The sequence below is a fragment of the Trematosphaeria pertusa genome (genome assembly GCF_010094035.1).
Source record: "Trematosphaeria pertusa strain CBS 122368 unplaced genomic scaffold BU26scaffold_3, whole genome shotgun sequence".
Classification (NCBI taxonomy): Eukaryota; Fungi; Ascomycota; class Dothideomycetes; order Pleosporales; family Trematosphaeriaceae; genus Trematosphaeria; species Trematosphaeria pertusa.
Window position 1 is genome coordinate 3,505,293 of NW_022987214.1, and position 27,284 is coordinate 3,532,576.

The 27,284-nt window shown below is 54.6% G+C and overlaps 7 protein-coding genes across 7 annotated transcripts; 2 read left to right on the plus strand and 5 right to left on the minus strand.

The window, feature by feature from the left end:
- Positions 1 to 106: 106 nt before the first annotated feature.
- Positions 107 to 8,095, plus strand: BU26DRAFT_561341 (uncharacterized protein; the record flags this gene model as incomplete). The annotated part of the gene is made up of 11 exons (XM_033832900.1): positions 107 to 248; positions 306 to 349; positions 545 to 620; positions 667 to 1,110; positions 1,161 to 1,499; positions 1,551 to 3,813; positions 3,852 to 4,168; positions 4,218 to 4,508; positions 4,659 to 4,694; positions 4,808 to 7,663; positions 7,725 to 8,095. 11 exons carry the CDS (start codon positions 107 to 109, stop codon positions 8,093 to 8,095), a joined length of 7,179 nt encoding a protein of 2,392 aa, XP_033689092.1.
- A 1,535-nt stretch (positions 8,096 to 9,630) lies between these two features.
- BU26DRAFT_235540 (uncharacterized protein) lies at positions 9,631 to 10,287 on the minus strand. Its single transcript, XM_033820938.1, has one exon. The coding sequence runs from the start codon at positions 10,176 to 10,178 to the stop codon at positions 9,717 to 9,719; it is 462 nt and encodes a 153-aa protein (XP_033689093.1). The 5' UTR covers positions 10,179 to 10,287; the 3' UTR covers positions 9,631 to 9,716.
- Positions 10,288 to 10,750: 463 nt separating this feature from the next.
- On the minus strand, positions 10,751 to 13,334 carry BU26DRAFT_235538 (STE-domain-containing protein). Its single transcript, XM_033820937.1, has 5 exons — positions 13,042 to 13,334; positions 12,842 to 12,941; positions 11,247 to 12,761; positions 11,109 to 11,192; positions 10,751 to 11,052 (listed from the first exon to the last, which is right to left on the minus strand). The coding sequence occupies exons 1-5, from the start codon at positions 13,175 to 13,177 to the stop codon at positions 10,815 to 10,817; spliced, it is 2,073 nt and encodes a 690-aa protein (XP_033689094.1). The 5' UTR covers positions 13,178 to 13,334; the 3' UTR covers positions 10,751 to 10,814.
- Positions 13,335 to 18,291: 4,957 nt separating this feature from the next.
- On the plus strand, positions 18,292 to 20,249 carry BU26DRAFT_516331 (uncharacterized protein). Its single transcript, XM_033828305.1, has 2 exons — positions 18,292 to 18,651; positions 19,248 to 20,249. The coding sequence occupies exons 1-2, from the start codon at positions 18,352 to 18,354 to the stop codon at positions 20,112 to 20,114; spliced, it is 1,167 nt and encodes a 388-aa protein (XP_033689095.1). The 5' UTR covers positions 18,292 to 18,351; the 3' UTR covers positions 20,115 to 20,249.
- A 994-nt stretch (positions 20,250 to 21,243) lies between these two features.
- BU26DRAFT_478691 (GIDA-domain-containing protein) lies at positions 21,244 to 23,433 on the minus strand (the record flags this gene model as incomplete). Its single annotated transcript, XM_033825652.1, has 3 exons — positions 23,308 to 23,433; positions 22,734 to 23,248; positions 21,244 to 22,685 (listed from the first exon to the last, which is right to left on the minus strand). The coding sequence occupies exons 1-3, from the start codon at positions 23,415 to 23,417 to the stop codon at positions 21,244 to 21,246; spliced, it is 2,067 nt and encodes a 688-aa protein (XP_033689096.1). The 5' UTR covers positions 23,418 to 23,433.
- A 140-nt stretch (positions 23,434 to 23,573) lies between these two features.
- On the minus strand, positions 23,574 to 24,739 carry BU26DRAFT_516333 (uncharacterized protein). Its single transcript, XM_033828306.1, has 3 exons — positions 24,362 to 24,739; positions 24,095 to 24,183; positions 23,574 to 24,033 (listed from the first exon to the last, which is right to left on the minus strand). Exons 1-3 carry the CDS (start codon positions 24,628 to 24,630, stop codon positions 23,948 to 23,950), a joined length of 444 nt encoding a protein of 147 aa, XP_033689097.1. The 5' UTR covers positions 24,631 to 24,739; the 3' UTR covers positions 23,574 to 23,947.
- Positions 24,740 to 24,964: 225 nt separating this feature from the next.
- On the minus strand, positions 24,965 to 26,815 carry BU26DRAFT_516334 (WD40 repeat-like protein). The gene has a single exon (XM_033828307.1). The coding sequence runs from the start codon at positions 26,686 to 26,688 to the stop codon at positions 25,105 to 25,107; it is 1,584 nt and encodes a 527-aa protein (XP_033689098.1). The 5' UTR covers positions 26,689 to 26,815; the 3' UTR covers positions 24,965 to 25,104.
- Positions 26,816 to 27,284: the final 469 nt, after the last annotated feature.

Sequence of the window (27,284 nt, forward strand, 5' to 3'; positions counted from 1 at the left end):
GTCAGACCTCACCCGCTGACTGTTCATTTCTCCACCACGGCAAGGCAGACATCGAAGATTGCGCTCGAAGCCTGTCCTCCCTTCATCACCATGTGCCGGCGAAGAGATGTCGACGATCAGACTGGCCACAGCAGCGAACGTCCGAGCCTTCCAAATACTTTGCAACGCGCTGGACGGAAGCAATATCGGTTACTCATTAGATCGCGAAGCACTTCAGGATGAGTTTGGTAGATTTCGGGTCTGGTCCGGTATGATAACTTGTATCCGTGCCAGAGTCTGATATCCGAAGTACTAAGGATCTCTAGGAAATCTAGGAGCGCTGCAAAAGGGCCACAGTTCGCTGGACTACGTAAGTCATGAGCCATTACCGAGAAGCAAGAGAGCATACGCCGAATCGTCGTCTTTGGGGCCGCTATGTTCCAGTTGTTGCCTTATTATGAGCGACTCTTGGGCCTGCCGTATCTCGCCCGGACGATCTACTGCGCGACCTTTCGGAAGGCTCTCGCCCCATCTAGTCCCGCCACTAGATTGCTAATGTTCACAGCGACTTCGTGATTCACCGCTCCTTTCAGGCAATGTCTTGAAGCTGTTAAAAGAGCTCGAGGAAAATCTAGAATCATGTATAGTACAGGCCCTACCAGATCCCTCAAAAGCTAATATCCAAAGCTTTCGCTGTGGTCTCCGGCGCTCGTCTGCCGTATGAGCACCAGGCGAAGTCAGAAGGGACTGATGAAGATGATGACGATGATTTTTATAGCGAAGATGAAGATGGGGACAGCAACAATGGAGCTCCGAAGACGGAGCTCGAGATGCGCTTTCGAGAAGTGGTTGACATCATCGACAATCTTTATAAACTTTCTGTTCGCATTCGACAACCAACCATCCGATCTAGGTCCCTCAAAGCATCATCCTATCGACCGAAGGATCCCGAGACTGGAGTAGATATCCTACAGCAATACGCCATCTTCGATCTTCAATACGTCCGAGAACTCGTGAAACACCTCAGGGTTCCTCATTCAAATGCAGCGATACCCGAAGACGACATCCTGATAGGCCGTCTTAGCCGAGCAGTTACCCTCCGAAGACGGCAATTCAAGTATTGGCAGCGTCGTACGGCCACCCTACATACGGACAGTCGATGTTTGCTGACTCTAGGATAGATCGAGACAAGTTGGGAGTGTCTACCGTGGTCGGAGATGGACCTCAAGTACAGCCACCAATTGAGCGCCCTGATGCGCTTCATCGACACGACACTCTCGAAGCACAGCCCGGCATCCCCACTGTGCCACTATTCGAGGAGGCGCCAAGCCAAAAGACTGGGAAAACTCTCCTCTCCGGTACAGAAGCGACGCACCACCAACAGTCACTGGACGATATCGTGGATTCGAAATCCGTTACGAGTTATGCCACCACGGTCCGCGATCTTTCCGGGAAAGGAGTGGAGCTGGCCCCTCCCCCGAAAGCCGCCGACGGAGAGCGGGATTTTGAATGCCCGTATTGTAAGTTCACTCAGCGGGTCGGTCGGGATATGAGTGCTAATAGCAACAAAGGCTTCATCATCTGCCCGGCCAGATACGGCAAGGGTCGACCCTGGAGGACCCATCTGCTTCAGGATCTGCAGCCCTATGTTTGTACTTATGCAGAGTGCGAAATGCCAGATCAACTTTTTAGGAGTCGTCGAGAATGGTCAGAGCACGAAGCTAGCCATCGCAAAGCATGGCGGTGCCCGGAGCACCCCACCGCGATCTACAAGTCTCGGACCGGTCTTCAAGATCATCTTCGTGTGAAACACTCTGACAGCTTCCCAGAAAGCCAACTGGACAGTATTGTGAAAGTTGGCGAGACCTCTACGATCGATATGCGCCAGGCCTGTCCCATCTGCTGCTGTCCGTCTGCAGACATAGAAGGAATGGGTGGCCTGCAAAACCACATTGCCAATCACTTGGAGAGAATTGCTGCTTTCGCTCTCCCGACGATCTCGGACGATGATTCAGACGGGGCAAGTTCTGCGGCGTCCCGAGGAAGGACGGATAGCAGTGGCCACCAAGCGCTAAGCGGCATCCCGTTTGGCAGCGACAGCAGTCGCGAGGAAGACCACATGATAGAATCCGCGGAAGTGAGGTCCACAAGCGCGTCCATATTGCAAGAGCTACCTTTAGCCGGATTCGAAATCAACGAGCCATCCAACGAGAAAGGAGTGCTTTCCGCCGAAAGTTTGCGAGATCTACCAGATGCAAGCCAAAAGCGATTAGATATACTTCTTTCCAGCCAAATGGCCGAAGGTCACGATGGCGACTATTTTGATGCCGAAGTTCCAGCTGAGGTTGAAGAACACATGGCCGAGATGGAAGCATTCCGGAAGTACCTTATGTCGTTGCCGGGTGCGCAATCGGTACGCTTCTACCGCCGTTACGGCTCGTGGAGAGGCCATGTCAATTTCAAGGACGAAGGCTCTGCTCTTGCTGCAAATATGGCATTTGACGGGATACAGCATCCGCGCGTCAAGCTCCGTCAAGGAACAGAGAACAAGGCCACTTTGAAATTCAATCTCCTCCCCGTACAGGAAGGAGCGGGGAAGACAGTGTCACCCTATCAGCCACTTGCCGAACCGCCCGCTTCGCGCAGTGTCTCTTCAGAATCCATTTCTTACGGAGAACGGGACCAAAAGGAACAGCCGCCAATATTGACCGTTTCAGAAATACCCACTCTCCGCTCGCTTTACCGATCCGGCAAGCTACTGCAGGGGGAGCAAAGCTATACGCCCAACGATGATTACGCTCAGATCATTTCATTCTGCTTCTACGACCTAACGCGGCTAAAGGTAGACGTTATCGTGAACAGTGCCAACCGCGCCCTGAAGATTACCAAATCGAGTATGACTCTTAATAACACGATCCATAAAGCAGCCGGACCGGGGCTGAAGTCGGAATGCAAGGGCATCGGAAAGATAAAGGTCGGTCAAGCAGCCCTCACCGCAGGCCATGACCTCCCGACCGCCCACGTTATCCACGTGGCGAGACCCCAATATGGTGCCGGAAAAGGGATGGGCCAATACAACATCCTTACCGAGTGCTACCGCAGTGTGCTGAAGATTAGCATGAACAATGGACTTAAGACTGTAGCTTTCCCCTCGTTAGGCGCCGGAGGCGTCGGTTTCCCTCCCCGGGTAGCGGCCAGAATCGCTTTGCAAGAAGTGCGCGAGTTTCTCGACTCTCACCCGGGGCATCCGTTTGAACGTATCATCTTTTGTGTCTTCAGCGCCGTCGACGAAAAAGCATATATGGATTTCTTGCCCATCTTCTTCCCTCCAACGCAAGACGACCTTGACAACGCCATACACACTACCCCCGAGAGGAATCGCGCTGCATTGGGAGCGCAGTTACTGGACGCTTATACCCTAATCGACACAATCGCTCAAGACCTAGTCAATTATGCCGAACAGATGAGTGGTTTTCCTCCGCGCGTGCTTGAAGAGCTCGCAGGAATTACATCGGCCCTACGCTCCCTGAAGGGCCTTTTGCTCGGGCCAAGAGAGGCGATCAGCAACCTGCGAGGGCTGTCGCTTGCCGATGTCGAGCTAATTTGCGACGTTGTGCAGACTCTTTGTGGTAGCGTGACGGAGATCATCGAGCTGGCGAAAGCAAAAACCAATCTGGGGCAACCGGACCACAAGGCCATTTGGGATGATTACAATTTCCACATGAGGAGTAGTCAGGGCCTAAATCTCGTTGAGCTTCTCGAGATCTGCCAAGATTTTGTACAGTGCTTGGAGGATGTTCTCGTGCGGCAAGTGCATGATCTCCTTGTTGTGCAGTCAGGTTCGCAAAAATTGGGGGCTAACTTATTTTCAGAGATGGCATGAGGCCACCCGAGATGAGTACCATGTCAATAAGGCTTGGGAGTTGGCTTCTAAAGCAAAGTGGGAAAGGAGAAAAGGGTGTCCGGGAGCATTTCGAAGAGGTCATGTATACCCGAGAGTTTCAGAGAGAAGCAGCTACCCCGAGCCGGACCGATGTCGTCAAGCTGCATCAAGTCCCATCGATTGCCCGCATGTATCAGCTGGGCGAGCTTGACAGAAGACCTACGAACGTTGTCCCAAACGCCCGCTTCAACTACACGGTATGCCTCATTAGAGAAGACATTACCAGGCTGGAGGTCGACGTCCTAGGTAAGTTTGGCTCGCTTCTCACATCGCTGCGATTAACGAATGGTTCTAGTGAATTCTACCGACAAGACTTTTGCAGGCATGGGCACGCTAGATCGAACGGTCTTTCGAAAGGGTGGTCTTGACATGCAGACTGCCTGTTCGACCTTCGGTTGGTGCAAAGAAGGAGACGTCAAGCTGACGGCGGGATACCTGCTTCCCGCGAAGCAAGTGTATCACACCGTCCCTCCGGAAACGTATCGGTCTAACACCAAGGACGTGCTACGCAGCATATACCGTGAAGTACTGCGCATGGCCGGCTCGATGAAAGCAACATCTATAGCGATCCCGAGCATTGGGACAGGTATGCTGAATTATCCAAGGCGTGGTTGCGCGTCGTTGGCCATGGAAGAAGTAAAGAGATTTCTCGAGGATGTGGAAGCGAGTAGTAGGTTGGAGAAGGTACCAAAGCCCTGATACAAATAGTAGACTGTCTATGCTAACTTGTGAGCAGTAAGCAAAACCTTCCCTATAACGCGCCTACCTGAGGGTAATGTTAGACGCTTTCTAACATTTGCTCCCTATCTAAGGCATTTCCTATTTATACCCCAGCTTCATGAGCGTCTGCTGACTGTACCGTCACCCCTAGGATCATCTTCGTAGTCTATGGGTCGAACGATGAGTTCATCTACAAATCGCTCCTCCCTGTTTATTTCCCGCCAGTGGATCTCAATGTCAACAAGGCGTTACCTGCCAGCGGTGTGCCCTCCTCCAGGCCGATAAACGTACCAACCCCACCGGCCTCCAGCGAGCCATCTTCACCACCGCGCCGCACGCTTTTCACCTCCATCGGCGAAGCACTGCGCAGTGTGCGCTTCGGAAAGCAGCCTGTTTCGCATACGATGCGGCCTTTGCAGTCTGGTGAGGAGCATGCATTAATCAGTTTTGAGAGGCATGCTCGAGATTGCCCCACTTGCAGCAATATCCACAAGGTGTACGTTGAGGGTCACAATTTGTGCTCCGACGGATATGGCCTTGGTCAGCTCGTCTTGCAGTACTTATACATGGAAGCCGATCAATCTGTCTACTCCACCAATCTAGATGGCGGCAGGCGCGTCCGGGTTGAGATCCCTACGGAGTTTCCCTTCTCTTGGGAGCTTCTTGAGACCGTCGAGCGGAGTTTCCGCCACGCCAATCGGGGCCAGCCTTTTGTCAGTCCAAATCAACCGTGGCCAGGACCAGGCGATCAGAGACTTCGACCGGAAGCCTTGCCACCCGGCGTCACTGTTTACGAGGCTGATGTCACCCTCCCTGTCATAACCGAGGCCGAAAAGGCTACAGCAGCGGTACATGTATGGTCGGATACAGGGAACCTCTGGGAGCCGCTACAACAGAGCCAATGCAGCATCTACCTCTTTCCAGGCAGAGTCAGAGTATTTGCAAGAGACCCGGAGACAGAGATTCACCCACCTGCGCCTCAGCTCTCCCTTGAGCTTACGCCGCAGGTGCTTATTGAGAGGTCCACCAGTTCGGATATTACTGTCGACAGGGCTCGCACGTTCAGTGAATCAGTCGTCAAGTCGGCCAGCAAGTTCTTGTTCACATGCGAGGGTCCAATGGAATGCGAAATGCTCTTCCAGAGACTGAAGCACATGGCTCAGAATAGCCCGAAGCACTCAGAACAACAGAGCGAACAGGAGCTGTCCGAGTTTGTTCAGCCACGAACCGGTGTCGTTCCAGACGAATTCTGGGTCTGCGGAAAATGCAACGCCGGCCACCTGACCCACCTTATACACAAGACATGCGCAGCCTGCGGGCATCCGCGAGATCACTGCTGCGTCGGGCCTGGTGAGCGCTTCCCGAGACCTACGGAGCCCCCGACAAGCAATGAGTCTACTTCGCTCAGCCCTCCTTCAACTGGTTTCAGGAGAAAGTCAGACACCGGACTAACGAAGATACGTGGAAGTGGGCACTCTTCAATCGGCCAAGGCGCCTCCGCTACGATGATCGAAGAAGAGGGGGCATTCGATCTAGACTCTTCCGATGCCATGCGGGTTCGAGGCCCCGCCTTGACCCTGCTGGGCCAAAGGGTGCTCGCGTACCTGAGAGCCCTTCCGCAAACGAATGCCGGTCTTTATACGCACGACCTTGCGGCAGCATTAGATGCTGACGTCGCCGACATAGAGCGAGTGACAGAACACCTGAAAGCCCTCAATCTCATCCATCCTGTTTTCGGACATATTCAGGCCTGGGCCGCCACTGATAAGCCAGACTCGCTTCCTGCACTCACTCAGCAACCTTCTTATAGAGAATCCAAACATATCCACGATGAGGAGGAGCCTTCAGAGTCGGAGTCGGAGCCGAATTTGAGTCCAGAGCTGCCTCCAAGCCAAGGCGTAGACGTGCTACTCTCGGATCTCTCAAACATAGACATAACTAGGCGATCGCGCCGTTCTTTCGAAGAGCATCGACACCTTGCCCTACCCTCTCCACCTGCAGGCGCGGCTTCAGACATCGAACCAAGAGGCCTGTCCACAAGTAACATCCACAAGTACTTCAGATACTTCGACCCAGCCGCCGATATCTCTCCTCATCACCCAGACTTCCACTCTTCTGCACCTTCATCCGCTGCCTCTGGCGCGCGATGGACGATCATTGACCGGCGATTAGTGTCGGCGAAGGTGCTCAAGGACGCTGGCGAACAATTTGCAGATACGGACGCGGGCTTCCTAGTGCGGCGCATACTCACGAAGGAGGAGATCTTGGGCTATGCAGAAAAGACTGGACAACGCAGTCATCAGCGCGAGAGATCTTCGTCGCCTACACCAGCGCCCCAAACGAAGGAGTCAAAACAAGATATCGACCTCTCGACTCCTGAACTTTCAACAATCAACCTTGGCGACTACGTCACATACGTTGACCGTCCTGGCGAACGCCCGCCCTCAGAAGCAAGATCACGCGAACGTCGAACTAGCACGGGTGTTTCCAGCAGTTACGATCGCCCAGCGTTGGCGGGATACGCGGACGCTCTGCGGAACCCCGATCGCGGACATCTCGCGTCACTATTAATGTCCCCAGATCCTCATTGGACAAAAATCGACAGGAGACTAGTCAATTCTCAGGCGCTTGAGGAAGCTAATGAGCAGTTCCGCTACGGGAAGGATGAGCAAACTATCATTGTGCATAGGATGTTGACGCCAGCGGCGATAATGAAGCTTGCAGAGCGGACTAGGGAGATTAGGAGGGGAAAAGATGAATGGGGCGCAGTTGCCGAGAGGGCGTTAGAAGCAGGATCTAGATCCAAGCCAGAGGATGGGAATGCTCTTAAAGATCAGGGGACTGTAGGTCAGGAGAAGAAGGAGGATCAGCTCAAGGCTGAGGTTGAGAAAGACCTGTCCGAGGCAGACTTTGGATCGCGAACGATAGAAAGCGCGTTGGGCTCGGAGAAGGCCCTTGAGCGACAGGGGATTTCCGGACTCTCAACCATCAACATTAGCGACTACGCCACATACCTTGACAGTCCGATTCAACTCCACCATGCTGAACCGAGGCGAGGCGGCCCATCCTCACGTCGTCTCAGTACAGGTTACTTCGATCCCTCCGATTCTTCGGGCCTGGCCGCTGCATCGCAAAGCGAAACTGCATACCCCGAAGCGAGAATCCGCAATGTCCACGCCCGACGTTCTAGTCCAGACTCTTTTGATGATGCTCTTGGGTACTCTGCGCCTTATTCTGGGGAACCCGGGACTGACCCAGCGAGTTCTGGACACCGCGCCATGTCTCCTTCGAGGGAAGAACACGTTCCACGCATGCCCGACATCGAAAGAACTCGACCTCCCCCATCCCATTCTTCAGGAGGAACCGACATCCGAGCCGTACGCCAACGCGAACGTGAACTCGAGGAAGAAGAAGACGAACACGTCGTCGTCAGGAGAATTCACCGCCCTTTAAGCTCGACGCCCGAATTTGGACGCTGGACTCAGATCGATAGAAAGTTCGTTAGCCGGCGGGCGCTCCAGGAAGCGGGTGAGACTTTTGATGAAGTTGACGACAGTCTTGTCGTGCATAGAGGATTGACCAGTGAGGAGCTCATGAAACTTGCAGAACGAACGAAGGAGATCAGAAGTGGGGCGAGGGGAAGATGGGGATGAGAATGGGAAGGATGTGTTTTCGGAGAGAGATAGACGGGCCCTACGGTCGAGCGTGACTCGCCGCGTCTCTTAGAATTGTTGTGCTAGGCTGAGCCGAAATGAGTTTGATCTATCAGCGTCGGGACGTTCCACAGTCAATATTTGAGACTAGCTCGTGGATCTTGACCGCCCCATGGGAATCCTGCTCTTACAAGCAAAGGCCAGCAGCCGAGAAGGCGGAGCGAAGCTCAAGATTTGTAATTGGTCTCCTATGATCCTTATTGAATATTCCCACACAACCTGGCCGCCTCATCGGTAACCACCCCCTAATCGACCTTGCGCAAGCAATCAGCCCCGGTCGCGGTCCCGCACACTAAATTCTCCGCTCGCGCAACCGGCGCGTCGCCTTCGACGCTATCATCGCCGAATTCGCTGCCAAACCCGACCTCCTCGCGGTGATGACGAGCTGTCTAACCGACATGCCACAGAACACCGTGGTGCTAGAAGAACACGTAGAGATAGCGAGGAAGAGCGGGGTGGCGTTTTATTTACTAAAGCTTGTTTGCGCGGCGGAGGGACATAGGAGGAGGTCTAGGGATAAGAGGAGGTGTGGAGAGGGGAAGGGGATGGGGAAGTTGGGTGATGAGGGCGTGTTGGAGGAGTTGATGGCAAGGTATAGTTGAATGGTGGAGACGCGGGGGCAGTTTAGGTGGGGGACGCTGGATATGACAGAGTTGGGTGTTGGGGAAGAAACAAATTTAGTTTTCTCCTTCCACAGATAGCCCATATGTTTCTTCTACGATACAAAATCCGGACCGCCAAAGTTCATGGCGGAGGAAGGCAGACAGTGTATCACATCCGCTCTACTTCGTAGGAACGACTGCGTCTCACAGACGGACATACCTCTGCTCCACTCAATCAATCAACTTCCCTGGCCCCCGTCCACCCCTTCAGCCAGCCCTACCCTACGCTACCCACAGACCACCGGTTCAAACCCCACCAAGTCCTTCCTCCGCCCTTCTCAATCCTCCGCACAGTATCCGTCTTCTCCCATCCACGTTCCGCAAACTCGAAACACTCCTCCCTCCGCCGAGAAGAGCGGCCGCGCGAGCCCAAACATGAGTTCCACCACCCTGCCTTACCTCGTGGCTTGCACGCACATCGCAGGGGCAGCATGGCATGGCATACCAACACCGCACGCAGCAAACCGTCCTTGCAGCCCAGCCCAGCTCCAACAACAAGCTTCGCAACAGGCTGCTTACGGGGCGTGAGCATCTCCCGCACCTTAAAACTGCGCCCTTGCTTTCTGCTCACTCAGCATCGATCGGAAACGTAGAGGAGCGCGGGTACGACACAGAGGATCTCAATCCGTTATATGCACATGACTACCTATGCACGTGCAAGTCGATTGTACTGGCCGTGCAGGCATCGCATCCTGCACGTCAGCTCCGATCCGACACCCGCCCTCCTTCTCCCTCTCTCTCTCCGAAAGAACGAACGGAGGAACCATACCTTGGGGGCCGACGTCGAAGATGAAAGTATAAGCTGAATATTTCTCCGCGCGAGGTGACAGCAAGGATGGAAAGGATGGAAGGAATGACCGCCGGTGCACGCGAGTAAGACGGAGTTGGATCGAGGGCGCGCAGCGGACAAGGCGGACGCAAGGGTGCTTGCTGACTAGGCGATGCCTGGACGCGAGGGGAAGCGGTGTGGTGTACGCAGCCACCGCCGCCGCTGCCGCCGCCGCCACTGTTGCTGCTATCAAGGGAGGAATACCGGTACGGAAGCAAGTGTCGAGTCAGGGTGATCGGTGAAAGGAGAAGCCCAATGCCTGTATCGCGACTCAACTCGACTCTGTGCCGAGATGGACGGGCGAGGAAATAAACAGACAATGCAAAGGACATGGTATGCGAGAATTGTGCAAGGCATTTTTCAGCTATAATACATTTGCCTCAAATTTGTGGGCCACGGCAACTTTCATATCCACACTAGAAACCCAACACCCCGCTCGCAACAGAATCCTCGAAGTGTGCGAGTGATTGTATGTAGTAGCGCCCATCTACTAGTCCAATGAGCCAGGGAGTCAACGCTCGCAGCGATGAAGTATTCCTGAGCTTTTTGCATGCATGCCGCAAACAAAATGCAATGCGCTCGACGACGGCGCCAAAATGGCGCAGTCCAGGGCAGTGGTGATGACAGGAGAGGGAAAGTGATACGGTGGGCGCATACTCTCAAGACCAAGGGCAACAGATATCCAGCGAACAAAAAACAACTCGAGAACAAGAAAGAAATGAAAAGGGTACTCATGTTCGGTCATCAGAAGCGGGACCCCCACACACCACCCATATTTCCGAAAGATACCGCCCCCCCCTTGAATAAGGAAAGGAGCAATGCATGCAATGCGACATCGTAAATGATGCTGAAGAAAGGACCAAAAGTCTAAAGAGATTAAACGGAGTAAACAAAGGAAAGTCGATCACTCTATATGACGGACTGTGCGCATTTTGGAAGCGGCGACGATGACGACGCCGATAGAAGACTTAGTAGTTGTTCGCAGCGATGAGGTGCTGCTGTGGCGCCATGCTGGTACCCATCGACAGCGGACCTGGAATGTCGGAGATGGACGTTGGAAGGTGAGGAAGGCCGGAGAGGTAGTCGTTGCCCGATTCCGGCGACTCCTCCTCGAGCGAGTGCAGGTGCTCGTCCTCGCCCTCCAGGTCGTCCTCGTTGAAGTCGAGCGGCTCGCCGTCTTGGCGGGGCTCATGGGTGCGACGGTGCCTGTGGACAAATTATTAGCATGTAAATATAGATCTGTAGCGCGGAGGGCGACATACTGGGCAAGATTATCGGAGCGCGAGAAGGCCTTGTTGCACAGAGGGCAAACATATGGTCGCTCCTGGGTGTGGGTGCGCACGTGCCTAGGCGCCTGGTCAGCGGCTATTCGTGGTTGCACGGAAAGTCCGGGCGCTTACCTCTTGAGGTGTTCTAGCCTCTTGAACAGCCTGCCGCATGTAGGAATGGGGCACGAATGGGACTTCTGTGGGTACGGGCCGATCTCCATCATTGTGGCGCTGCGGGCCCGTCTGAAGACGCCGGGAGCGGCTGCAGTGCGGGCCACTGCGCTGTGCTGCAGGGGATTCTCAAACACATCCCCGTTCACGAGGCTGCTGAGGTCGTCCTGCGGCAACATGGCCTGCTGTTGTGGCGGGCTGTCCTCAATGGTGTGGAGCGGTGTTCCATGTCGCGAAATATCGACCGCTGGCTTTGCGTCCGCCAACGGCTGGTTCAGGCTGCCGCCAGTGACGCTGTTAGGCGAGTTGTGATTTGACTGCGCCTGCGGCTCCTCGCCTTCGGGGACAGGCACAATGGAGCTCGACATTGACCGCCGCAGATCGCTTGGTCGGTGGACCTGGTGAGGGGCACCAGTTGCCGTCACCGCAGCGCTTACACCCGTAGATATCGAAGACCGCCTTCTCCGCTGCTTGTATGTGGGAGATCCCTCAATAACAGAGTAGACATTTCCTGGCGGGAATGGCCGCGTCACACTTGAAAAGCCGGGGCCCATCAGGTTTGACGGAGGGATGTTCATCAGAGGATTGAACGTTGTGGAGACACCGAGCTCTGGAATGGCGCTGTAGAGGCCGGTGTCCTCGTTGGCGATGTAGGCCGGCTCGGCGCCTAGGCTGATCTGGTGCTGAGGCGGGGTCAGAGGCTCAAAGGACATGCCACGGGTGCTGTAGTCCTCGTAGTGCGACGAGACGAACGACGGAGCAGGCGAGTATTCCATGTATGCTGGCATTGAGCTGTGGCGTTGGTGCACCTGCGAAAGCGGGATGCCGTTGCGGTCATATTGCACTTGCTGGCCGTAGTCGCGTTCTCTGCTCTTGACGAGTGTGCTCTGCATTGCGGGAGCCATCGACATCTGGTTGTATTGCGCCATGGGGCCCAGTGCCTCCTCGTGAACCGTCGGTGGCATGCCTTGCGGAGCCATCGTAGGCGGGGGCATTGTGTCCATGGCGCGCATCACGGGCGAGGTCGACTGCGAATAGGTCTGCACATTGTTGTTGAATGACGACGAATTCGTCTGCTGAGCCTTGGTGAGCTGCTCAAACAGCGACTGCGACGAGTCGAACTCAAATGAGAGAGCGGGCTCGCTGACGGCTACGGTGGTGGCCTCTTGGCCCATCTTCTCGCGCTTGAGGTCGCGCTCCAATGCATCGAGGAAGAGTCGGTCGTGCGGCACGCTGTACCAGTAGAAGACCTTCTGCTTCTTCTGTGTTCGAATGCAGTTGTTCTTGTAGAGGAAGTCGAGGAATGCGCTCTTGGGCTCCTCAAGCGATGCATCGGTGCCCGACTTGAGGTTGCGCAGATCGGAGAAGATGCCCTCTTCGAACTTTTTCGAGTTCTTGACGGGCCGGCCGAAGGCCTGAAATCGGAAGGACAGACATCGCACGATATCTGTGCCCGAGATGTGGAAGAGGTTGTTCCTGCTTGTTGTTAGGGCGCGGGTTGGGGCAATTTGGGCGGGCAACATGTTATGCGCGGCAATGCGCTGGAATGCACTCACCATAGCACGCACGAAACATACTCGCCGGTGGGCAAGAGGAACCTGCGGATGTACTGGTCCGGCTGCCAGTCGACAGGTGCAGAGATGAGGAAGTATTTTACTGCGACGGCGTTAGCAGGAGGGCTCAGACTGCTCAGACTGGGTCGGTGCGCCGACGAGACAGATGCGCGACGGCGCTTCAGGTATTTGGAAGGACGTACGGTTGTCGACCTGCTGGAGGGCGACGATGCTGTCGGGCGGCAGGCTTTGCTGAGCATCCTGATCTAATAAGAAGGTCTCGGGCGCGACCGATCTCGACTGAGGCGGAGGCATTGCAGCATGAGGGTTGGAGTACATGCTGCGCTGCAACACGACTCTCTCTACACTCGTGTTTTGCAGTCGGAGATGTCAGACGAGGGTCCGCGATGGAATGGCGAAATGAGACGGATAAGGCTTTCGAAGAGGTCCTGCCAGGTGCAAACAATATAATATGAAGCGTAAAGCGAACGAAAAAGGGCAGCGACGGTTTGAGGTCTGTTCAGAGAAGATAAAACGTAGCGAGGGCCTGCCTCGGAAGCGCGAGCAGTCTCGACGTCAAGCAGACTGGGCAGCGTGAAGGGTAGGGCTTTAGGACACTCGAAACGCAAATCTGAGGGGGGAGTGGCAGAGCTTTAGGTGTCGGAGAGTGGTGAAACAGGGCCTCCAGGGGAGTTAGTCGTTTTAGAATTGCTATTAATGGGGGGCGGGCCCAGGTCATCAGCCGGACCTTGCAAGCCAGCGCTCGCGGGCTTAATTGGCGGCCGGAATCCTCGAAGGGGTGGAGCTCGGCGAATGGGAGGGTGGGCGACACGACGCCCCTGCGGGCCAAGCTCGCCGTCGACTCGCGCTCGCCTGTGCAGAGGGTGGTCGGGGGTGGTCTGCCGCCGTGGGTGGGAGACGGACGCAGGCGGAGAAGATGTTGGATGGTGTTGAGGTGCTGGAAGTCCGCGCCGGGCCTCGATGATGCCTGCGGGGGAGGGGGAGCTCCCCTCACAGCCAGTAGCGGCCGGCAACATCTCTCTCTCACTCACTCTCTCTATCTCTCTCTCCCCCCCTCTCCAGTGCGGTGCGACTGCGAGGGATCGCGCGCTGGCTCCAGTGTGCGCGACTCGTCGGTGCGCTTGTCAGTTGCGGGCTAGTAGCACAGCCCAGCACAGCACAGCACTCGCAGGAGCTCGCCTCGCTTTCCCATCCCCACCACCACGCGGCGGCCAGGCGAGCGGCCGACGGCGCATGCTTTGACTTGGTTCACGACGCACACGGCAGTCAGTCGTCTGCTCTTCGAGCGCTGATCGTTCGCCGCGGGGACGGTCCGCCATCGCCAGGAAGCGAATTCGTGCAAACCCACACCCTGCGAGCAGTCCTGCGCCGCTCACGACAGCCCTGCCGCAGCGCTGTTCATAGTAGTATAGTACGCTTCGAGCATGCCAGCGCTGCTCCGCCGCTGACTGATGACTTACTGACCGCAGAGATCGTTGCAAGCTCGGCATCCGTCGCCTCCATCGAGCATAGCGCCGTCGTTATTAATCAAAGCGATGCTGCTGTGTGCCGACCGCTCGCCGCAGACCACCAGGCCGCTTGCAGACGCAGGAACATCACACTCTACCAGTGACGGCTGCACCGCTTCGCAAATCCAGCCGCGCCATCACACAAACTTTTCCTCGTTCCTGGCATCGCCGTGTGGCTGATCAGTAGTGGGAGTGAGGTGCGTGGGTGCATCCAGATGCAGGAACCAGCAGAAGCAGCGCTGGGCGCCAGGTTTGATCTCCCTCCTGAAACACTCCCCAGCCTCCGCCGCCAGTCGGGACGCTGAAGCGACCTTCGGCTCCCCCATTCGCGCAATTCACTCCCCGCCGTCCCTCTCCTTCACACCTCGGCCCTTCTGGCGGCCGCTGAGCGGCTCTGCACACTCAGACAGAGGTGTGGAAGCCGCGCTCTAGGAAAGCCGTGGTCTCCGGACAATGTCTGCTCGGCGAGACGCTGCGAGAGGTTGAGTGAGTCGTTTCAGACTTTCTTTTTGGCTAGACCGCCAGGGCCTAACCGTTTTCTCCCGCCTCTGGTGGACCCGCTTCAACGGCGAGTCAGCGAATGAGCGCCCATAATGCTGACCCACGGAAGCGCTCAACCTGGACGTTCAAAAGCTGGTCCTCCACCATCACCTGCCACCTTCATGCAGTCCAAGGTACTGGCTATCACAGCCGTAATTTCATCCTCCTAGCCTTCGGGCCTGGAAGAATGCGCGCGCGCTCCCCGACGTGTCACGGCCAGATAGGATCGATAGGGTCGCGAGGAGAAGAGCCTCTGTAAGAAATCCGTCTGAGCAACCGCCGTCAATCCACGACTGTGCATATGTTGATCGGTCGGCACCACGAGCCTGTGCGGGCCGGCGGTCGAGCCATCTGGCTTACCTCACGCTCGTGTCCAAATTGCCATGTTGGAAGGAAGCTGCATCAGCAAAGTAAACTTCGACAAGAGTCTGGAGTTCAGAAATTACCGAGAATCCGCCATGTGTGACATGCTTGTGAAACTCTGGCAGCCTCGCCTTATGCCGTCGGACACTCCTGTTTCCACAAACAAGACCATGCATTTGAGAGAACGGTGTTTGTGCTGTTGGTGCACTGCTCGGAGGAAACAACCTTTTGGGATGTGGAGGTCCGTACCTGCGTTAGTCTAGCTAGTGGACCCAGAGCCAGAGTAGTGACAACCTCCTGAAACCCTTCTGCATCCCTCCTCGCCTACCCGAAAAGGTCCAGACGGTGTGGGCCGGAAGAGCATGGACTCGCTGGAAGCAGTTTTCTGCATGCGGCCTTCGCCGCTGCTAAAGTGCCTTCCTCTTCCATTCCGTAGGCGCAGAAAAACGAAAGTAAAATCACATCTCGGCATGCCCTTTTTGCTATTTCGGATGTTGAATAGCCGTTAGGGGCAGCTGCAGAGTCATGTCACTGCAGCCGTGGCTAAAAGCAACACCCACACGGTTGAACGAGGCTGGCTGTTCTCGTGACCGCTTGGTATATCGTCTGGCGCGGTACACATACAACCATATCTTATTTTGACCATGGAAAAGAAGTCCTGACGGCCTTTGATAGGGACGTGCTCGACATTTGCTCATGTGTCCCGCCACCTTTCAATATTGGGGCGTCGAACTGATGAGAAACGCACGGTTTTGCGGCCGTCTACAACCTGGAAAGTTTAGCCTCCACCACGCTGAGAGTGCTTCTCTTCGTCCTGTCCGCACTCCCAGCTTTGACCCTCCGTTTCCGGGGTCCGTTCAAGCAGGTCGAAGCGATCCTTTGCTCCTGGAATCGAATACCTTCTAATGTATTACGGGACACCGCCGATGGAGTTGCACTCTGCGCGTGTGCAGAGAGGGCCGTCGCTTCATCATCGGTCAACGTTCGGATAGACGTGACGCAAGCCGAGGATTGGTGTTCGTCCAACCGGATAAGGCACCATGCACTTGAAGCACGGGCGCAGGGCGCGTTTGATGTCCAAGATCTGCTCCCGCTGTATCAGATTCGAAGGCCGTGTATCAGACCGGCGGGAGTTTCAGATTGATTCCTCGCTTGCTGAGGAACCCCATGACCTCCGCCTCTGCATGCTACACCAAGACGGGAACTGATATGAGCCCTTGCCAGTTCTTGCGCGAACAGATACAAAGTTCAAGGATGCACTGGATGTTTTCGGAGAATTTAGCACTCCTGCCGCACAAGGAAAGTACGGCCTCGAGCGCCAGAGAAAAGTGGTCAGCTGTCGAAGACTGTCTCAAGATCTTTCTGAGGTTCTAGCTGGCTTCGGCGTACCTGACTAACCGACGTAATGTTAGCAACTGCCTGGTACGCCATCCTCGTACAGGGTTTGTCGGTACTAGCACAAGAATTTAGAGTTTCTTAGCGGGGAACTCCATTAACCACCGGTATCGCTTGACGTTCGTACGCCCATAGACTTTCGGATGGTGGTATCTTGAATGCACGCAATGCAGCACAAACTTTAATCGGAAAGCGTAGAGAAAGTTCCGCGGAACTACCTTCAAGTCGATATGTGGGGTCCACTAGTGAGCTTCGAGCATAATGCGCTAGGAAGTGATGACCCCTTCCCCGGCGCGAGTAAGCGGTAGGCGTGCCGCTCCTCTCACACTCTCCAGCCGGCATAACATTGCTTAAACATGGAGAGCCGAGCCCAGACTTTGGTACCTTAGTCAACGCGTTGGAAGAGAGAGTGCTGAATCGATTTATCAAATCGACAGCCCGGATGCGATAGGCTCTGTGGCTGCTTTGAGAATTCCCTCAATGCCAATGTCAATCTCTCGTGTCTCCACTGGCGAGCATTGAGCATGAGTCCACAGAGAAGGGTGAAGATCCGGGGTCGTTTGCCCTGGAGGCGCATTCCGCGGAAAGACGTACTAGGTATGGTCTAGAAATAGTGACTCTAAAAGTTTAAGAGTCCTTCAAACATGGAGACCCCGTGATCCAAAAGTGACAACTGGAATGATGCGCATGAGGGACCCTGAAGCTGGAAAGAGCAAACACAGACTCGCAATTGAGTTTCAGAGGGAGCTGGGTGCGCCTTGGTGATGTAGGTGCTCTCGAGCCTCCCATGACAGTACATCGCGGTGCGCATGTCAGCGTGTCGCAATTTTGGCTCTGGAAAGCCGCTTCTAGAGACCCTCAACACATGAAGACTTGAGACGTGCTCAGATCTTACGGCCTTGCCAATGTGTACCGCCACGTTTGGTGATGGGTACTCGTCTTCGTCTTGAGCGAGAACTGATTCGCTCCCTCGAAAAGCAGATCATTTCGATCATTATTCGATGCAGATATCGCTCGCACTACTACTGAGTGACAATCTTGTATGGTCGGCTCATTGCGTGAGGGTTTCCGTCGGCGCCCAGCGATGCTTGCTGCAAAGCGTACTGGACAGATCGCAATAGAGTGAGGCCTTGAAACTGTACGAGACGTGAAGGATTCGTCAATTCCTTTGTGTCTCGTGATATCGAACGCAGTAGGATTCGTTACATATCGTTGAATTAATCAGACATAAGCGGGAGTATTCCGTATACGCATGTTGATCGGTGCTTCGAACAAGAGAGCTCTGTCACCCCAAACTCCGGAACATCTGTGGTGACGTCAATAAGACCCATTCTCTGAGGAAGGCTGCTCGACGTTGACGCGCTCTTCTCAGCCGGAATGACGCCCGCGACTGCAATCTTCGCTCGTTGGCGGCCGCTCTATGGCATCTGAGCCGAGCGGTGCGTCTGAGCCGGCGAAGTGACCTGGAGCCCGCTATGTTTGAAACGAAGGTACCGGGCGATGACATTTGGGATGGATGGAAGCCTGAGGTTCAACTGAGCTTTCCTCACCATGACGCTAGTGCGTCTTGGCATACAAACAGCGCAAACAAGCTTCCTCTGCATCAATCGTCAGGCTTGCCAATGACCGCTTCAACGTCATATGCATCTCGATTCACGATAGCGAACACCCACGGCGGGGGTCACAATGCCTCCAGCTACCGTTACCTTCTTCCTGGCGAGCCGGGGCGAGCTACGAGCCTTCCAACAGCTTCCGCGGCTCCGGCAAACTCTTCCTCCTGGACAATCGTACTCACGTGCCTCGTGCTCTTGGTCACATACCAAGGCGTCTCAGCGTCTTCCGCGACCAATACGCTCCCCAGAAAGATGGAAAGGTACTGGCCCTGTGAGGTTGACATTCAGCACGTCAAATATTCGGAGAGAGCCCGAGGATGGAGAGAAACACCAACCGAAAGCTACGCCTCCTCCGGTCACAGAAAAGCAGCAGGTAGGTCTCCGAATCCGTTGACATTTCCTCTGTTTCTGCATTCCCTAGTATCACTATATATTCCATCTTATGTCTGCTCTCACTTCTTTTCGGAGGATGCTAGGCCGCCTTCCCTATTGTCCCATCCGCAGCTGGCCTTACACCTCACATTTCCCTGCCGGCTTTTCCGCCTCCTTTTCCGGCCCATTCCCAAGCACATGTGGCTCAATGTTGGTGCTTGTGGCTATGGTGGGGAGCTACTAGCCGCTGCCGTCAGCCTTTCCCGGTGTTTGAGTGCTGGTCGACGTAGCTCTGTTATAGTTTCACTGAACACATAGTTTGAGGGCCGGTTTAGAGTTTCCCTTTCTCACCAGCAATCACAACGTCCGATGAGTTAATTTGGGCGTGGAGTTGAATTCCTTTCTATTCTACGCTCTCGTCGTAGATTCCCCTTTGCTCCGGTCTCTTTCCGTCCTCATTCGGCACCATCTTGTTCTTGCTACACGAATCCGTCCAAGAACTAACTCTCTACCCTTCGACGGCAATACATGCTATCTCCGTTTCTTTAATTAGAAACATCTTAGCCCTCCTCTCGCACGCGCTAACATACCCTTTAGAAAACCCCCACAAAAACCGCGAAACTCACATCCACCCTAAAAGCTAAACTCCCAAGCCTCCGTCACGAGAACATCTACAACCTCCCCAACTTCCTTACTTTCAGCCGCCTCCTCGCAACTCCCTTCCTCGGATACCTCATCATCCACAACCACCATCTCTACGCCTTCTCGCTCTTCGCCTACGCCGGGATCTCCGATCTGCTCGATGGCTGGATCGCGCGCCGCTGGAAACTGCAGACCGTCGTCGGCAGCGTGGTGGATCCAATGGCCGACAAAGCCCTCATGACGACGCTGGTCACCTGTCTGGCGATTAATGGAACTTTATCGCTGCCGCTTGCGACTTTGATTCTGGGCAGAGACGCTAGTCTCGCCCTCGCAGCCATCTACTTCCGCTACGCTTCCCTCCCACCTCCGAAGACAATGGCCCGATACTGGGACTTTTCCCTCCCCTCCGCAGAAGTCCACCCCACCACCATCTCCAAACTGAACACCTTCCTCCAACTTGGCCTCATCGGGACCTCTCTCTGCGTCAATCTTCTTCATGACCCTGCCGCCGTGTCCTCCTCTGCCGGTCATCTCCTTCTCTCGGCTCAAACCGCGCTGGGAGGACCAGAAGGTGTTGATAGATTGGTCAATGGGATGAGTGCGGTGGTGGCGGGTACGACGATTTATAGCGGGCTAAGCTATGTGTGGACAAAGAGCGCGGTGAAGATCTTGGGGCAGGATGAGGACTTGAAGAGAAAGCAGGGACTCCGAGGACGCATGATTATTGCGGCGAGTTTCGGAAGTGTGATTGCGCTTGCGGGGGTGTTGTGGTGGAAAGGGGATGGAATGAAAGACGAGGTTAAGGAGACGGATCAGAAGTAATGAATGTGTTTGCGAACTGGTGGTCTGGAGGGATTCAGATGATCCGACTGACTTAGGAGGCTTTCTGTATTATACTAGGTTTGGTATCTACTTAGCCGGGGTTTCTGCATGTGTATTATACAAGTTTTTCTACGCCCGACTGTTTGCCTCATTATTTCCCACCTCATTATTTCCTAGATTGGCCCTGTCCTCGATCCGATGGGAGCCTCCAGCATTCACGCTACATGCCTGGACTTATGCCGAATTAGCCGTCGAAGCCCTGGGGCCTGAAAATCCGCTGAAGGCCTCCAGTCATCCTTTTGCATTTCGGACCTGAATTCCACCGAGTCCATACTCGCAGCTACGTCTCCTCTCCACGAAGCGCGTTGTAGCCTCAGCTACCTCGCAGCAGATCGAAGCCCTCACCCGAAAGCACTGCAAACTCACGCGTCCTTAGCTCAACAATTCAAGCCAGTCCTGGGACTGGGTTGCGAACTCTCCCAAGCACAGCAGGTAGCCTCAGGTACCGCAATAGGATATAGAGCCTGACATTAAGCACGCGATCTTGTCCCCCCGTAAAAAAAATTCCTTGGGGTATAATAAAGTGCCAAAGGCAATGCGGGTGTGGCTGCAATTTGTATTATTATATTTACCACGATTTCTTTGTGAAGGCCCCTATGTCACCATCTGTTATATTTTGCCCAAGCCAATCTCAGGATTATAGGCCCCTTGCTGGCAGAATAGTAAGGATGACTATTTTCTCTTAGGGGGTTTGGTGGTCTATGTCCTACCTGCACGCAGGTAGGGAGGCCGTTGTATAGGAAATTAAGGCGGGAGACCTTCTTCGGAGTCCATTCTCTGGGCCTGAGAGAACGGCATGTCGCGGGCTGATAAGAGAAGTGAGGGTAGCGAGAGGGGTGATGCTGGGTGGAGAGAGGGGCATCGAGCATAATCTGGAAGCAGTGTTCTGTATTGCTATGCATGGATTGGTACCTACGTACTCGACCAGTGTTTCTACATCTATATCATACAAACGCTCCGCCTACACACCATGCCTCAAGCGGACGATCCTGAATGACTTGAGTGCCGAATGACAACCATAACTCCGTCCAATGCAAAACCTCTAACCTTACCCTGCATATTAGTACAGCTAGGCAACCTCCCCAGCGACATTCATAAACATCCTCTTCCTCTCCTCAATCTCCTCCTTTATCCTCGCCTCCCTCTCCCCACGTCCCACCCCCTTAACAAACTGCAATAGCCTCAACGCCCCCGCTGGTGTGACCCCTTCCACTCGTCTCGCCATGCCCACGCTCTCAGGTCTTGCCATTTTCAACGCCTGCTTCTCTTCAAAAGACAATCCAAAGATGCTCTCATAGTCCAGATCCTCCGGTAGCCTGAGATTCTCGTCTTTGAGCCAGCGCTGCTGGGATGCTGTCTGGTACGCGACGTAGGGCGCGTATGTGGCGTTTATTTCGACGCGGTTTTGGATCCGTGGAGAGAAGTTGGAGATCTGGGGGAGTACGTCGAGGAGCGTGCGGCAGGAAGTGTTGACCATGCGGAGGATGTCATAGGCTGAGCGCTTCGTGGAATCGTTGCGGACGCCGAACCCGTGTTTGTTCCATTCTGTCCAGCCCATCGTCTTCTGTTGCAACAGCTTAGACAATTCTGCCATCTCTTCGGCCTCGCGCTCAAACACTGTCCAGCGCTCGTCGGTCACGACCCCAGCGGCGCGCCCTAGAGCAGTGAGCCGGGTGTCAGCGTTGTCAGCGCGAGCTGACATGCGGTATTCGGAGCGTGAAGTGAACATGCGGTAAGGCTCTGAGACGCCCTTGGTGATGAGGTCGTCGATCATGATGCCAATGTAGCCATCGGCTCGTGTGAGAGACATGGGAGGTTTGCCTTGAGAGGCAAGCCCTGCGTTGATACCGGCGATGACACCTTGACCGGCAGCCTCTTCATAGCCGGTGGTGCCATTGATTTGGCCCGCAAGGAAAAGGCCGGATATGTTCTTGGTCTCGAGCGTTGAGCGCAAGTTTCGAGGGTCGATGTAATCGTACTCCACACCGTACCCTGGTTGGAGTATCTTTACGTTCTCTAGGCCTTTGACTGTCTTCAACATCGCATCCTGGACGTCCGCGGGCATAGTCATGGAGATGCCATTCGGATATATGACGTCGGTATCGAAGCCCTCTGGTTCTAACCATATTATATGTGATGTTTTGTCGGTAAATCGAATGACCTTTGACTCCAATGATGGACAATATCTTGGTCCTTTGACTGTTTCCCGGATGTGTATCGATTTGTCGAGGTTTCTTCGGATTATATCGTGCATCGCCTCGTTCGTTCTCGTCTCGTAGTTTAGGAGTTGGTTTTCCACTTGCACTCTGTCGTTCAGGTAGCTGAATGGTATCGGTGGGTCATCTCCTTCTTGGGCCTCTAATATGCCGAAGTTGATCGTTTTCTTGTCTAGTCGAGGTGGCGTTCCAGTCTTTAGCCTTCCTAGTGTAAATCCGGCTTCTCGTAATGATTTGCTCAGCCCAAAGGTCGCAGCTTCGCCCATTCGTCCCGATGGATATGCTTCGAGACCTACTCACAATTAGCAACTCCTCCCGTCGCTCAATGCGCCAATCCACATACCTATGTGTATCTCGCCACCCAAGAAGGTCCCCGTAGTAATAATCACATGGCCCGTGGGGACAACCTGCCCACTCTCCAACCTTACGCCAGTAATCTTCCCATACCGTCCTCTGCCCTTGGCCCCATCCACCTCTCTATCCACGATGATATCCGCCACACTCCCTTCCACCACACTCAGCCCCTTATAGCTTGTCATCTCCTCCCTCATATACCTCTTGTACAAACTTCTATCAATCTGCGCTCGCGGTCCCCAAACCGCAGGCCCCTTCTTGCGATTCAGCACGCGGAACTGCACACCCGCTTTATCCACTATGCGGCCCACGACGCCATCGAGCGCGTCGATCTCGCGAAGCATAGTGCCTTTGCCAATTCCGCCGAAGGAGGGATTGCATGAGCAGACGCCGAGGTCGGAAACGGAGGGCGTTACGAGAGCTGTTCGTGCGCCGGAGCGGGCTGCCGCTGCAGAGGCTTCGCAGCCTGCATGGCCGCCGCCGATGACTATGACATCGTAGGGCCTGTAGAGTGTCAGGTCAGGCAATTGGATACGGTGTAGGAGGAGAGGGCGCCGTCGTACCGTTCTGCGCCGGAGACGGTAGCAAAGGTTCTGTGTGCACGGTTGAAAGACCGGACGCGAGGTGCATGGCCCCAGAGCATGCGCGCCCTTTGGGGTACTAATCTTTGCATTTTGGGCGGAAATGGGGCGATGTGGTGTTGCTCAGAAAAAGTTGCGGAGCCAGACACGGAGGTTCCACATTCGCCGCAACATGGTCACGTGGCAGCCGCTAGACTCGGGACAGGTGCAGATGTCCTCAAAGTTAGACGCATGAGAAGCACAGTGTGTCTTGAGGGACGGCTAGTATTCGTAATAGCACGAGAAAAATGAAGACTAAGCACCGTATAGCGGTCCTAAAGGGCTCTCAACCTTGAAAGGCACGGCCAATTCTTTGCGCCGTCCAAACCTCTCAAGTTCCTGGCCAGACTGCTAGAGTGGAGATAATACATATGAAAGGCCGCAGATAGTCGTACAGAACGTTCCACAGAATGGCCTGTTGGGCTCACTATTCCTCCAGCGCCGTCCAAGAAGACCCAGAGAACTCCAACTAGCGGCCCATCGACATTCAATCCCAGGATTGACCTGCTTGGTTACAGTAAGAAACCCAGATTATACTCTGTAGTGACAGAACTGAATGGGATAGTTCGAAATTGCGATGCGCTTATGCAGAAGCTTCCTGAACGAGGCCCTCGTCGTTGGTCTCGGGGCCATCTTCGATGCGCGGTCGCGAGAGGACGTCGAAATTCCCTGATGGAGGTTAGGTTTGATTCAGGTTGCGACGAGAGGACAAAGGCGGCAGAATACGTACTTGCGATCAAGCTGAGGTTGGAGCGCTTGTTACCCTGGTCATCGGTGTAGGTCTCCATGCGCGCATCCGCATCGACGTAGAGGAGTGATCTAGTTCGCCGTCAGCCATGCTCAATCAACCAACGCGACCAGCAATCCCACTGTATCCGTATATTCCACCTCTTCTTTCAAGACTCCACCATCCACCCTTTCAACCTCCCAGTTCCTAGTACCGCTTTCCCCCTGTTTCCCGTAAAGGTAGCACTAAGGGAAAATAAATACAACTCACCCCTTCGGCACACTCAACAAGAAGTCCTTCTGCGGCCCCTGCACAAAACTCGCAACCCTGAACCAGCTCGTCTTCTGATTCTCGCCCTTCCCAAAATTGCTTCCAATCACATATCGCACCAGCGTCCTGTCATTGCTGACTGTAACCTCCTCGGGCGCGACGCCGAGGCGACCGACAATCGACATGCGGGCGAGCGACGCGCGGGGCGTGGTGGAGAAAGCGCGCGTTGCGAATCGCGGTGCGGCGGTAAAAGTGCGCGTCATGAACATTGTGACTGGAGGTCTGGTCGCGTAAGCGGTGTATTTGGGGGAAGGTATTGGAAGCTTGTGTGGGTTGTGGTAGAAGGCAGTTTTCAGTGTGTGCTTTCGCGTTGAGCTTTGCAGTTGTGGAACTGAGATTACCGTTTTCGTACGCCCCTTATCACGTCGCGTACCACGTGACCAAGAGTTGCACTTTCACATGCATGATGTAAGCATCGAGCACCGCCACCGCCTCCATACCTTGTAGTTGCTCCAAAGTACCTCGATACCCCACTACTAATAGGGTTACGGAGACCTTCAGGATGAGCTACGCCAAGGCAGACTTTTAGCTACAACCTCAGCTCCCGAGTAGTCCGACCATATAGCCACCTTCAAGCTATTGAATGCCCCTTTAATTGACTATGGGTATCTGCTTTCCAATTCCCTCCAACGCCAGCAATGCATATTCACAGTCCAACTCCAACTACTTTTGTGACCGACACCTCACCTTTTAGCCCTCTTCGCATCCGGCTCCTCCTCGTCACTATCATAATCCTTGAAAATGGGCTTCGGTTGACTCTTATCCCACGCGCCAGTAAAAACATTCTTCTCTCCCTCCTTCGGCGCATACTTTAGTAGGGCTTCCCTCGGGTCCTCATCCCGCATACTGCTTAGCTCAATATTCTCCCTCACATAACGTTCGTCAGGTGTAGACTTCGCAAAGGGAGTAGTGGCCGGGATATGCGGTCGCCGCGGATCGCGCGACTTTCCTGATGCTGTGAGGCCGACGGTGGGATGGCGGGCTGCAAAGGAGCCTGGCGTGGGTCCGGGTTTGCCGCCTAGTTCCACCGTGTCGCCAGCCATGCCGAGTGGGTCCATGTCGGTGGTGAAATTGGGGTCGTCGTCGAGATGGCGCTTTTTGGGCGCTTTGCTCAGAATGGTAAGGGCACCGTTTGTGGAGAGGTTGGGATTGAAAAGGATGGTAGTCTGGCCATTGGCGGATCCTGTGAAGATTTGGTTGAGCTTTGGGTGCCAATTCACCGTTATGAGAGGCGATCCTGGCGTTACTGGCGTTACGAGCTCTGGGCGGAGGGTAGCAGGGTTGAGAATGTGGAGGTGGCCGGTTTCAGAGCCGGTGATGACGCTGGAGGAGTTGGGCGCGAACTTGATATTTGATGTCGGGTATTGAGATGATATGGAAGCATGCGATACTATGTTGAGGGGCGATTTGAACTTTCGCGTATCCCAAAGCTTGATAGTATCGTCGCCTCCTCGTGTGATCACCAGGCGTCCGTCTGCGCTGATGTCGAGACCGCTCGTCCAGGTATCCTTTGCGTGCGCATCTCGAATCTCTCCCTTCGGTCGATGGAATGGACCCTCTCCGCTCCACATAACGAGGCTGCCATCAAGTGCAGCAGAGACAATAATGCTGCTATTCCCATCACCCGCGGGACCCCAAGCGATAGCAGTCATTCTTGTCATGCCCGCCGAGCCAGCTGCCCTCGACTTGTGCACAATAACCTCCTCCTGCTTCATCCTCTTATTGACATCCCATATCCTGACCGTACTGTCCGTCCCTGCAGTCACAAAGCGATCCCGATTCCACGGATGCCATGCTGCGCTTGTGACCTCCGAGGTGTGTCCCTTGGTATTCGCCTTGTCCCTCAGATACATATCCCCCTTCACGAACTCCGATATCATGTCGCCATCCCTGCTGAATAACCGCGCTTGCGGATTCGCTGTTATTACGAGGAACTGGCCGCCGGAGAGCGGGCTGAAGAGGACTTGGTGTATCGAATGCGATTCTGCAGCCGCGGAAGGCTTCGTTTGGAATGGGTCGACCGTCTTGAACGCGCGTATCGTCGTCGGCGTGAGTGCCGACAAATCGTGTAGCTTGAGTGTGCAATCAGTCGAGCCTGTCACAAGGCGTGTACCCGACGGGTCGAGAGTAATGGTAGTGACGGGTCGCTCATGTGTCTTGAAGATCAGCTCGTGAGAAACTGGGAATTCGTCCTCCTCTTCCTCATCCTCGTCGCTGTCATCGTCATCGGAATCCTTGTCACCGTCCGATCCTGATTCCTTGCCCATCGTGACCTGTTTCCGCTCGTCCACGATTTTGCGCCGACACCGCTCGATTTGCGCCTCGATGTTTACGGAAGTATCTTGTTTCCCGAAGGAGGTTGGCAGAAATTGGCGCATGGCCTCTTCATCTTCCGCGGAGAAGTCCAGATCAGTCATTGCTAAACAGCGGGTTGATTAGTGAAGGTGTGGTTGCGCGACAGACGTTCGTTGGTTTAGGCTGCAGGGTGACATAATAAGCCGGACCCACCACGCTAAGCATCTCCGTGGTGTTGAGCGATCCAACTCGCCCTGCAGCACGACTATCGCTAATTAGGAAGTATGATATTACTTCTTTCAGTTGTTTCACGTCAGCAAGTCTTTGAAGTTCTTTTATGCTCAGATATGATGCCAGACTCTCGCAGCTGCCCATGTCCCCGCGCGGGCAGAGACTTACATATGGACTCGACGACATAACCAGTGGCGTCCCTTTCGAATTTGTAAGAATCGCAGGATTTCATACTAGGACCAGAACTTTGGGAAGTGAGTAAGCGGCCTGTGAGCCTTCCTCCAAACCAGTATAGCTTCAACGTAGTAGTTTGCGAGCTGCGTCGAGGCTCATTACG

Excerpts from the sequence above, each read along its gene's own strand:
- BU26DRAFT_235538 (XM_033820937.1), bottom strand. The coding sequence starts at position 13,177 with ATGTACTCCAACCCTCATGCTGCAATGCCTCCGCCTCAGTCGAGATCG. Across the intron at positions 12,762-12,841 it reads TATGTTTCGTGCGTGCTATG|GAACAACCTCTTCCACATCT; the intron begins GTGAGTGCATTC and ends AACAACAAGCAG. Across the intron at positions 11,053-11,108 it reads CGCTCCGATAATCTTGCCCA|GCACCGTCGCACCCATGAGC; the intron begins GTATGTCGCCCT and ends ATTTGTCCACAG.
- BU26DRAFT_516334 (XM_033828307.1), bottom strand. The coding sequence starts at position 26,688 with ATGGGCAAGGAATCAGGATCGGACGGTGACAAGGATTCCGATGACGAT.
- BU26DRAFT_235540 (XM_033820938.1), bottom strand. The coding sequence starts at position 10,178 with ATGTCCTTTGCATTGTCTGTTTATTTCCTCGCCCGTCCATCTCGGCAC.
- BU26DRAFT_516331 (XM_033828305.1), top strand. The coding sequence starts at position 18,352 with ATGCCTCCAGCTACCGTTACCTTCTTCCTGGCGAGCCGGGGCGAGCTA. Across the intron at positions 18,652-19,247 it reads CGGTCACAGAAAAGCAGCAG|AAAACCCCCACAAAAACCGC; the intron begins GTAGGTCTCCGA and ends CATACCCTTTAG.
- BU26DRAFT_516333 (XM_033828306.1), bottom strand. The coding sequence starts at position 24,630 with ATGTTCATGACGCGCACTTTTACCGCCGCACCGCGATTCGCAACGCGC. Across the intron at positions 24,184-24,361 it reads TTGTTGAGTGTGCCGAAGGG|ATCACTCCTCTACGTCGATG; the intron begins GTGAGTTGTATT and ends ACGGCGAACTAG. Across the intron at positions 24,034-24,094 it reads CAACCTCAGCTTGATCGCAA|GGAATTTCGACGTCCTCTCG; the intron begins GTACGTATTCTG and ends AACCTCCATCAG.